This window comes from Acanthisitta chloris, unplaced genomic scaffold (assembly GCF_000695815.1).
Source record: "Acanthisitta chloris isolate BGI_N310 unplaced genomic scaffold, ASM69581v1 scaffold19666, whole genome shotgun sequence".
NCBI classification, from domain to species: Eukaryota; Metazoa; Chordata; class Aves; order Passeriformes; family Acanthisittidae; genus Acanthisitta; species Acanthisitta chloris.
This window is the reverse complement of record NW_008677783.1, coordinates 1-11,047: the sequence shown is the minus strand read 5'-3', so window position 1 is coordinate 11,047 and position 11,047 is coordinate 1. Positions and strand designations below refer to the sequence as shown.

The 11,047-nt window shown below is 52.3% G+C and overlaps 2 protein-coding genes across 2 annotated transcripts; one reads left to right on the top strand and one right to left on the bottom strand.

Annotated features, from left to right (window-relative positions):
• Positions 1 to 1,708: 1,708 nt before the first annotated feature.
• Positions 1,709 to 4,943, top strand: MAP3K13 (mitogen-activated protein kinase kinase kinase 13; the record flags this gene model as incomplete). The annotated part of the gene is made up of 3 exons (XM_009076658.1): positions 1,709 to 1,779; positions 3,487 to 3,784; positions 4,517 to 4,943. Coding segments are annotated over 3 exons (471 nt in total), but the record flags the coding sequence as incomplete, so codon positions are not given.
• A 4,299-nt stretch (positions 4,944 to 9,242) lies between these two features.
• On the bottom strand, positions 9,243 to 10,911 carry TMEM41A (transmembrane protein 41A; the record flags this gene model as incomplete). Its single annotated transcript, XM_009076657.1, has 3 exons — positions 9,243 to 9,666; positions 10,180 to 10,318; positions 10,750 to 10,911. Coding segments are annotated over 3 exons (522 nt in total), but the record flags the coding sequence as incomplete, so codon positions are not given.
• Positions 10,912 to 11,047: the final 136 nt, after the last annotated feature.

Below are 11,047 nucleotides of genomic sequence, written 5' to 3'. Positions count from 1 at the left end.
GCGCTGCCCAGCATGCGGCATCCTCGGTGCTGCCCTGCAAGGCCAGGCCCCTCCAGAAGGTGAGGATGGAGCTCTGGCATTTGATGATGTGGTTTGGGAGGGTCTCGTTCTGCTGCTTGCTATTTCATAGAATTGTAGAGTGTTATGGAGTTGGAATGGACATTAGAGAGCACCCACTGCCAATCCCTGCCCTGGGCAGGGACACCTCCCAGCAGAGCAGGTTGCTCAAGGCTCATCCAACCTGTCTGTGAACACTGCCAGGGTTGGGGCAGCCACAGCCTCCCTGGGCAACCTGGGACAGTGTCTCACCACCCTCACAGGGAAAACTTCTGCCTAAGATCTAGCCTGAATTTCCCCTCCTTCAATTTGAATCCATTGTCCCTTGTCCTGTCCCTGCAGCTCCTAACACAGATCCCTCTGCAGTTTCCCTGGAGCCCCTTCAGCTCCTGCAGGTGCTCTGAGGTCTCCACACAACCTTCTCTTCTCCAGGCTCAACAGCCCCAACTCCCTCAGCCTGTCCTCACAGGGGAGATGCTCCAATCCTCTTAGCAACTTTGTGGCCTCCTCTGGACTTGCTCCAACACTTCCATGTCCTTCTCACGTTGAAGGCACCAGAACTGCACACACTAAAAATTTCACCAATATTTGTGTGAGCTGAAACTTGTTCTACTGTATTTTTGTTGTTCAAACAGTCTCAAAATGTTTCCAAGCCTTTCTCAAAAGGAGAGGGTAAATGTGTTCTATTGGTGATGTTAAATATCATGTAAGAGTTCCTTTGAGGATCTGTGGTGCTGCTGCACCTCGGAACAGACGCTCAACATTGGCCATGGTCTTGGGGACAGGGCTTTTGCTGCAGCTGCCACAAACTGTCCCACTGCACTGAAAGTCATAGTTCTTGGGTATTTTGTGAAGACTTTTGCAACAGTCAAAAAGATGTTAGTGCACAAGTGTACAGAAACAGCTCTGTTCCTCCTGCTTCCGTCTGGGTGGTGAGAGACATAGGAACCAGTCTGAGTGCAGTTCAGAGAGCAGGAAAGTTGGGCCTGGGTGGAAAAGTGAAGGAGAAACCAGACCAAGAGTGGTTTTGGTCCAGAATGAAGTGAAGAGGACCTCTTGTGATGAAGGGATGGAATGAGAAGAGAGGCTGAGGCTGAACAAGGGGTTGGCAGTTTGCATGGGATAGAAGGAGGCTGTAAAAGCCAAGAGTGCAGGGGGTGGGTTTGGACAGGAGAAGGAGAATAAAAGGCTCTGTGCTCACTGAGGTAAGGAATGAAACAACACTCAGGCTTTTCCAGTTGGTGAAACCCACCAGGAAAGGCTGTGTCATCCCCCACTCTGCTCTGTCATGGTCTCCTGTTGCAGAGGGTTGAGGTTGTAAAACCAGGAGTGCCAGATCAGCTCAATAATTTATGTGGGTTTCCATATGCTACTAATTACTTGATTTGCTTCTGTAAAAACCTGGAACATTGTACTCTGTGCCTGCTAAAGTCTTCTAGTGGATCTCAGAGTCAGGAATGGCAGCACTGAGGCTGCCTGAAATGACCTCCTGGTGGGACAATGGCTGAGTCAGTGTTCACTGGTACACAGACTGTTTTCTGGTCCAGATGGTTGCAGCCCATGGTGCAGTGATTGTGTCCTGGAGGGCCAAGGGTCAACCACGTTTGGCCTTCCACAAACATGACTCCAGTTTTGTCCTTGTCTCCTCCAGAGCGGTGACGACTCGTCAGAAGAGGAAGAGGGCGAAGTAGACAGTGAAGTGGAGTTTCCTCGTAGGCAAAGGTAAAAGGTGAATTCACTCTAATCTCTCTTTGGTGGGACAAAGCTCAGGAGAACTGTCGCAGCAGCTGCACAGCAGCCCTGAAACTGGGGAAGGTGCTGGCAAAAGAACAGAATCCCTTTCGCTGTGTCCCATCCACCCTCAGTTGATCCCTCGTGTCCAGTCGCAGTTCCAGCCTGTCCTGAGTGTTCTCCCTGGCACAGCTGCAGGCTGTTTGCAGCACAATTTGCTCACACTTGATAGCAATATTCAGCCTACAGAACTAGTTGCTGCTGCACTTTGACCAGCATCAGACTTGCTGGGTGTTGGCAGCCCTTGTGGGCTCTTTCCAGCGTTGCTCACTACCTGTGGCTGCAGTGGGGCAGACTCCAGCAGCTCTGTAGTGGAGTACAGATAAGGTTGCAGATCAAATTTGATAGTACTAGCTGTAAAATAAGACTTGAGGGGACATTCCTACCTAAGCCTGGGTGATAGTCCTGTGCTTTGGAAGGAGGTCATTGTGCTGTAGCTTTATGAGAGCAGATGCTTGAAGTGCAGAAGTCATCCAGTGGGCAAATGGTTAAAGGTTTGTTTTAAGGGAGCAGAGAGGAAAATAAAAGCTTGTTTGCTGTCATATACATCCACAGCACACCTGCAGCTTCAGTCCTAATGCCACCTCCAGTGCCCCAGCAATGACCACGGGAAGGTTTGGAAAGGTACCGAGAACTGTGACAGAGGTGGTTAGGGATGGTTTCTAAAGCAGAGATTGAATCCATGAGAAGTGTTTGTCTAGCAGGAGGAGAGGCAATGCTGGAGGTGCATGAAATTGTAATTTGTGTGGAGAAAACAGACAAGGAATGATTCCTCACGCCCACGTTAGGGACAGCCAGTGAAGCAAATAGGGTTTGAAATTAACAAAAGGAAGTGCTTTTTCCATCCAGAACATTTTCAGGTGTGGAGCTCATTGTCAAGGTGTGCTGTGGAAATCAGAACACAAAGAGCCAGAAGTGTTGGGTTTATAGTGACTGTTAGCACTGTCATCTGGGCTTGAGCTCCTGCTCGGGAGTCAGATGTGCTGAGTGGCACAAAGCTGTGCCAGGAGGAAGCAGGCTCTGTCTGCACACCCTGTTCTCATACTGATCCCACATTATTCCTTGCTGCCTGAGCTTGGAGGCAGAGTGCTGGGCTGGACGAGTCCTCTGACTCATGCAGTTCTGTGCGATTGCTGCTGCTTCTGTGATTTACTGTCTTGGACAATTAGAAGGACAAATTGCCTGTTCTGTGTGCTGACCAGCTGTGTCTCCTGGGTGTTCCCTGGCTGCTGTGTTGTGCCACTGCAGCTGAGTCCTGGCACGAGGCCGTTTCCAGTCAGGTAACTGCGAGCTGATTTTCTGAGCACACGTACCTGACTCCTAGCCTGGTGTTGGGATCGCTGCCAAGCCTTGCAGATACTCCCAGCTGAGTTAGCTTGAACCCCACAGGACAGCCTTCCTGCAGGGAAAAGCACTGTGGGAGAAAAATGTTCTCCAGGGCAGGTCAGCTAATATGGACTGAGAACAGGCAAACTTCAAAATGCAGATCTTGAACCAAGTGGTTCCGAAGGGGCAGAATTCCGTTGCTCCGAGGTATGCGAGGCAGCCCGGCAGGAGTGGGATCTGCCAAGGCAGGAGTTTGGCTGTGAGCAGAGGCAGTGTGATCCAGGCTGAACACCAAACCCTTCTGCTCTGCAGGCCCCACCGCTGCATCAGCAGCTGCCAGTCCTACTCCACCTTCAGCTCCGAGAACTTCTCGGTGTCCGACGGCGAGGAGGGGAACACGAGCGACCACTCCAACAGCCCAGATGAGCTGGCCACCAAGCTGGAGGACGAGCTGGCTGAGAAGCTGGAGGACGTGCTGTCCCAGACCCCAGAGATCCCCATCGAAATCTCCACGCAGTCGGATGGGCTGTCGGACAAGGAGTGTGCTGTGCGGAGAGTCAAGACTCAGATGTCTCTGGGCAAGCTTTGTGCAGACGAACACAGCTGTGAGGTGAGTTGTAAGTTTATGATCCCCTCTGCCTCCTGCTCAGTGGAAAAAAGACCTAAATAAATGTTATGGAAAGGAATCCAAGGGCCAGAAAGTTGAAAGACTGCCTGGGAAATGCTGTGGTAGGGGTACTGTGGCAAAGCAGCTGCTTCCATACCCAATCTTCCCCTTACTTGGCAGATGAGGAGATGGGGGAAAGCAGCACAAACAAAGCTGAACATAATGTGCTGGTCAAGATGAGTGTGATTTTGGAAGTCACGTTAAGTGGTGTATAAATAGCACATAATGGAGTGGATATAAACTGCCTCAAGCTCGGCCCTCGGCAGCCTTGCTGACAAAGCTGGAGTGATTTTCTTCCTGTGACTGCCTTCCCCGTGTTTGGCGGGAGGGCAGAGCCTGCTGCACTGTCCTCTCACAGCTCTGCGTTTGGCAGTGCTCTGAGCAGGTGTCTCTCTGCTGTGCCCTTTGGTAGGGCAGTGCTGTGCTCCCTCCTCCTCCGCTGCTGGCACTGACCTTTGCTTCTCTGCTGCACAGATGGAACAGTGTGGTCAGCAGGACCAGGGAGGTGATTCTGCCCCTGGGCTCCATGCTGCTGAGCCCACACCTTGAATCCTGTGCTCAGTTCTGAGCCCCTCAGTTCAGGAGGGACATTCTATGATTCTGTGGGGGTGGGGGGTGATCTGCAGTGCAGGAGTGTCACTCAAGTCTCTCTCCTCTTTTCCTTGTGCTTTTCAGAACCCACCACAGTTTGGAGAATCAGACTGTGACTCTTCTGAAGGGGAGTGTTCTGATGCCACAGTCAGGACCAATAAGCCCTGCAGCTCTGCTACTTGGTAATACAGATCTCCCCCAAAGCTTCCTGATACTGGCATTTTGATTTCCCTGAGATTCCACTTCATTCCCCTTCATCACACTTTACAGGAAGAGAAGATGCTTCTCCTTCTCACCCCAGGAGTGATTTGCAATAACCCGAATCTCTGGAAAAATGTCCAAATGAAATTTAATTCTCTTTGAGCATTTCAATCAAGAATGGCAGGGATGTATTTTATCGAATAATCTAGTTACTGTAACATGGATATTTATTTTTTTGACATTTTAACACTTTTTACTGTAAAGAGTGGATTGTATTTATAGACACACAGACTTGTTGCAAAAAAAACAAAAACAAAAACAAACCAGTTCAGAAAGCAAGCACACTATGGAGAGACATCCTGGGAGTCCTGCCTGGACCGCTTTGTGTACACACATGGGGGATTCTCTTGCTGCTTGCACAGGGGACCAGGCCTCGTGGCCCTGAAGATTGGAGAACAGATCAAGAAAATTAAACCACTCAGTCTTACCCAATGAGGAAAAGCAGAAAAACCCCCAACCTGAGTGTAGGTTAACCTGTGAACAAAGTGTAACCAGCTGGGTCCTTGTTAATCAGAAGGTGGACATGTTCCTGGAGAGAACTGGTGCTGAGGTGCTAACATCCAGGGTCTGCTGAGTCGATACACCCCCAGGAATGTAACAGTGGGTTTTATTTTAAGGATTTTTAGTTTCTTTTTTTAATCAGCGTTTTGTTGTGAGATCCTGCAAATGTATTCTAACCTCGTCCTCTCGAGAATTGGTATCGGAGCACTTCTTGACGCCGTCCCTGCTTCCCTCTGGCAGCATCGACCTCCAGCTGTGCAGGGAAACCTCTTCCAGATGCAGTGTGCCATTTTCCCTGTTCACTTCCTCCTCTTACCTCCTGTCTGCTTCAGTCAGTCCAAGAAATCAATCTCAAATCAGTGTTGGAAAAGCAAGGACTTGCAAAGCGTGGAAAGCACATTCCGTAGAGCCTGAGCACTGCTGGGGAGGACACTGGAGACGCCTGGGCTGGACTGGGGGAAGGAGCCTCTCACCTCCAGCAGCACTGACAGCCAGCAGAGAGCTGTGTGTGGAGGGGGAAGACTGGGAATCGCTGGCCTGGCCGGGAGCGTCGGCCTCGCTCTCTGTCTGTGGTCACTGTACGTTCTCGGGAGCGCTGGCAGCTGCCTGCCCTTCCTGCAGCAGGGGCTGCCCAGGGAATCCTGTGGCACAGCTGTGTCTCTGGTGTGCCCCGAGGCCTCTTGTTTCTTCTTCAAGCTGAAACTCTGCAGGTGAAAGTGAGGACAGTACCGGTGTGCGACAGGCCGAGGCATTGGCAGATGAGAAGAATTTGTTTTCTGATAGAACTCATAGTGCCTTCCCTTCAAACACTACTCTTCTAAAACAATGTCTAAAGAGAACAAAATGATAGAGCACGTTCCCCCCACCCCTTCCTTAGCTGCTGTGCCCTGTGAGAGCTCTCCTTCTGCCCTTCCCAGTGCGCTGGCTGGCATGGCTGCCCCGGCGCAGCCGGGCACTCCAGCCAGAGGTGAATGGCAGGACTGGACCATGGACAGGTACTTCTGTTGCTTTGTTTGTTTACATTTTTACTTTCAAATATTGGTTTGAATTTAAACTGTGGTAATTTATAGCCTGATGGCAAAGCGAAGGAAAATGTCTTACTTATACAGAGAGCAGTATTGTATGAGTTAAATTATCCCGTATTTTTAAATTTTTGTAGCTGGACTACAGACAGATCTTAAGTTATGGCATTATTTTATTATTTATTATGGTTTCTGTAGATCAGAAGGTTGGCTTCACCGCTAGCACAATTGCAACCTGTTTGTGTGACGTTACTTCCTCCCTGGTCGCTGCGGGGTGGGAGCAGAGCTGGGCTCCGTGGCTCTCAGGAGCTGCTGCCTTGTGATTCCCAGGGGTGCTGTGACCCCGGGCAGGGGGCAGAGGGGGCTGCATGGCCCTCTGAGCCTCCTCCTGAGGGATGCTGAGGTTTGCTGGCAGTCGGCAGCCCCGAGCTGGTTGTGATCAGGGAGTGAGTGGCTTTGAATTGATCATGAAGTGAGTAACCATGGTAGGATCCCCTGGCAAGAGCATCCCAAAGGACACGGGAGAGGAGGACGATTGCTCTAGGCAGCAGGTGTGAGATCAGGGTGACCAGCAGTGCATCCCCGTGCTGGGTCACCCGTGCAGGACCAAACAGGCTGCTCAGCTCTGGGTGGAGGCAGAGTGCGTGGGGAGTGGAGCTCTTTCCTGGCTCCTTTCTTGTTTCCTCCCTCTTCCCACCCCTTGTTTCTCCTCCCAGATGTTGTGTGTCTCACAGCCAGTGGCAGGAGGGTTGGCAGGGCCAGACATGGCTTTGCTGTTGTGGTGTGAGAGGTTTGGTGTGGAAGAGGTGGTGCATATGGTTACTCAGGAGGCTGGAGGCCAAGGGGAGGGAAGTGGAATATTTTAACATACATAGAGGGAGACCAAGCTATGGGGTACAGAGAGGTTGAGAGCTGCCATCAGGTGTCCCCCAGCAGAGGATGCCAGGCCTCGTGCCCCCGGGAGACTCTGCTCAGACCTGTCAGGCTCCCTGAGCCCCCCAGACAGCCCCACACGACACCCCAAAGCAGAGCTGCCTCCAGCCTGGGTCTGTCAGAGCCCCCGTGCAAGGACTGCAGCCTGTGGTGAGTCAGTCCCTGGCAAACAGATCCCAGGGGGTTTGGGTACCTGTGGTGTCTGCTTAGAGCTGCTCCACCCTGGGATGAAGCTCCTCAAGGCTTGCAGAGCAGCTTTGATACAGATTTTGGGACCCTTCTGGGCCAGCTGTCCCAGATGTGTGCTGCTCCTTCCCCATCCTTGCCTGGGGCCATGCTGGCCTGTTCTGCAGCCTGGACAAGCAGAACTGAACCCTCCAGGCTGCCTCGTTGCCACACTTAGCTCTAGTTTCCTCACACACCCAGGTCATTGCACTGTTAGGGTCCAGTGTCGCTGCTCCTCCCCACTGCCTCCGCCGCAGCTTCCCTCCGGGAATGCCACTAGGGCAGTCCCTGTGCCCGTGGAGATGTCACCACAGCCTCCCCCTGCCCTCAGCTGTGTGTGGGCAGGGGTGGCTCAGCACCCCCTGCACCCCTGGGATGGTCACTGTCCCTTCTGGGGAGGGTTAGGTAGGATGTTCCTCAGTGAAACCTCCCTGGAATTGCACAGATGTGACCTCCACGTGGTCTCTGTGGCACTTCCTCACACCTTCTCTCCTAGCAGGGTCTGGGGCTGAGAGGTGTGAGCTGGACATGCTTCCTCCTGGTAGTAACACCACGTGTGCAGAGCAGGAGTAAACGTGGGTTCCTTTCCAGCAACCTGAGCCCCCTGATCCAGTTCTCGTGGCTGCTGACAGCTCCTGAACACTAGCCTAGATTTTCTCCCAGAGCTGAATGTTGCCCTCCCCACTGTTGTGTTAAGTACCCATTTCATCTTGGCCCTGTCCAGTAGTGTTCATCCCCTCCTCCCTGCTCTGTGGATTCCTGAGACAAACTTGATTTTTTTTGTATTGACCAGTGTACAGTGATGGAAACAAGAATGACTATCAAAGCAAACAATGCATGGAATAAAAGCCAGTGTACTTCAATGCTTCAGGCTGGTCTGGTGGTCTGGGAATGAGTTCTCATGGACTTTGGGATAATGTCACAAAGCCTTGCTCCAGGGTCTCCTCTCTGCCCCACTCCATGCCAGGAAGATACCTGATCCTCCAAGAGGAGAGCAGGCTCAGGCAGAGCAGATCAAGGAGATGCAAAGACCAAAAACCCAAGAGCACAGAGTTATCATCCCTGGGGGAGGGAGGGTGGTGAGACACTGGCACAGGTTGCCCAGAGCAGCTGTGGCTGCTCCAGCCCTGGGAGTGTTCCAGGCCAGGTTGGATGGGGCTTGGAGCCACCTGGGCTGGTGGGAGGTGTCCCTGCCCATGGCAGGGAGTGGAACAAGATGATCTTTAAGGTCCTTCCAACCCAAACCATTCTGGGATTCTGTGATTTCCATGTTCTCCAGGAATTGGGACAGAGCTCATCTGGGTTTTTTTGGAACCATTCTAGTTACAGAGGAGCAAATGTGTAGGTTTCAAGGTGCTTCTCAAGGACAAATCCCTGCCAGCCAGGCACATCCATCCCTGTCCTTTTTCCCTTTAGCCTGTGTGGGGAGTAGCAGCCACGGACAGAGCAGAGAAGCAATCTTGGGTGTTCTGACACGACTGACACCATAGGCAGCTGAAATCCCGAATGGTTTTACTGCAAGGTGTGCTTGTTTAACACGGGAAGCAAAGAGGAGTCTTTACAGCTGTGCAAGCTATGCTACAGAGGGTGCAGCACCCTGGAACAGCATTACTTGCTCAGCTCAGTGCTTGTGCCCCTGCACCAACAGCAAACTGAGTTCACCACTTCAGGCCAGAAATCAGCCTGGGGGTGGGGGGAGCAGGGCCTGCCTGCTGTCTCCAGGGCAATGCTTGGCACCCCTGCTCCACAGCTGGGTGGGTCTGGTTTGTCTTCCTCACAGGATGCTAATAGTCCTCATTTCTTCCCTGTGCTTATGGCTGGGCACACCCTCAGGCACACAGGATTTAATCGAAGGAGGCAAATTAACAGTGTTCACAAAGCCTCTGCAGCACTCTCACTGCAGAGACATGCACAGGTAAACATTCATTAAGAAGAGGACCCTTACACCTCCTCTGAGGTGAGAAGGACGATTAAAAACTGCCACGGTCCTTGGTGGCACAGAGCATGCAGAGTATGACCCCCAAGAGCACAGACTTGCAGCTTTTACCCCAAAACTGGGGCACCTGAGCCATCAAAAGCTCTTTTTGCCATTGACTGCCTGAGTTTGCTTGTCCCCGTCCAACTTCAGGTGCTTCTTGCTGTATCTCTTGATGAGAGTCCCTGGTATCAGTGCTGCTAGGGCCATGCCCAGCAGTTTGAGCAGAGTGTCCCAGGAGAAAATGGCATCCAGAGAGGTGATTTGGGACAGAATGGATCCTGTCTGCACACAGATGAAGTTGTAAGGTGTAAGGCCTGGAAGAATCAGAGCAGAAAAAAGGCTGTTAGCATCCCCCCATTAAATCAGCTCAAATATGCTCAAGGCCAGATACAATCACAGAATGGTTGGGGTTGGAAGGAACCTCTGGAGATCACCCAGTCCAATCCCCCTGCCCAGGCAGGGTCACGGGGAGCAGGTGACACAGGGAACACATCCAGGTGGGCCTGGAATGTCTCCAGAGAGGGAGACTCCACACCCTCCCTGGGCAGCTGTCCCAGTGCTCTGCCACCTCCATAGAAAGCAGTACTTTCTCATGCTGAGGTGGTTTTGTCTATGGCCATGACACAGACACAGGGTCTGTGCTCATAACAGAAGGAACAGCGTGTGAATCAAAACTTGCAGCACTGGTGACACACGTTTGGAAAATGCTCCAGGGTCTCAGAGTAAGGGCAGCACAGAGGCAAAGAGGTACACGAGGCAGAGTCAGAGCTCTGTCCCTGCTCAGCAGTGGCACAGCTGTCCCCTTGGACTGCGTCCCCAGGCCTTACCGATCAGCACGGAGAAGAAGAACTGGGACACAGGGACGTTTAAAATGGGAGCCGAGAGGTTCAGAAACCAGTTTGGTGTCATGGGGAACAGCCTCAGGAACAACAAGAAGAAAAATAAGCAGCTCCTGTTCTCTTCTAGCTGCCAAGAGAAAGGTTCCACATTATTTCTGCTCCTCAGGCCACACTGACAACAGCCACAGCACTAACGTGAGTGTAAGTTTCATTCTAACATCCCACAGGGTCAGTCCAGAACTGATGAAAAGCAGAAAGGTTATCTATCTATGGGAGTGAGGGTGAGGAAGCAAAGGTCACCAAGGAAGTCACAGCAGAAGCACAGGATAGATGGAGGCAGTTCTGGAGCACGGGGACTTCCCAATAAATCCTTTGTCTTACTTTTGATTTTCTTTGGGATCTGGGATTTTCCCCACAGCCCCTATGCCAACAGGCTTGCTCCACGAGAGCAGCCTGCTCCTAGACTTGATGCATCTCCTGAACACATCCATTTCCTAACTCATCCCAAAGCCCCTGGCCCGGGGCAGTCCTGGCTGTTGCAGCAGCACCTGGTCCTACCTTCCCTTGCAGCAGAGCCACTTTCTCAGGGAAGTAGTGCACGACGAGCTGCTTGCCGAAGGCAGCAGAGAGCAGGTAGCAGAAGGAGGCTCCCACCGACGTAAGGACGGAGCAGAGCACCAGCCCAGTCCACGGCCCGAACAGCGCCCCGGCCAGCACGTTCTGCGGGGACAGCACAGGGTGAGGCTCGGGGCACTCCGCGTGTCCCTACTGACACCGAGCCGAGCTGTGACATTGTGTGTCCCTACTGACACCGGTCCGAGCTGTGACTCGGTGTGTCCCTATTGACACCGCTCCG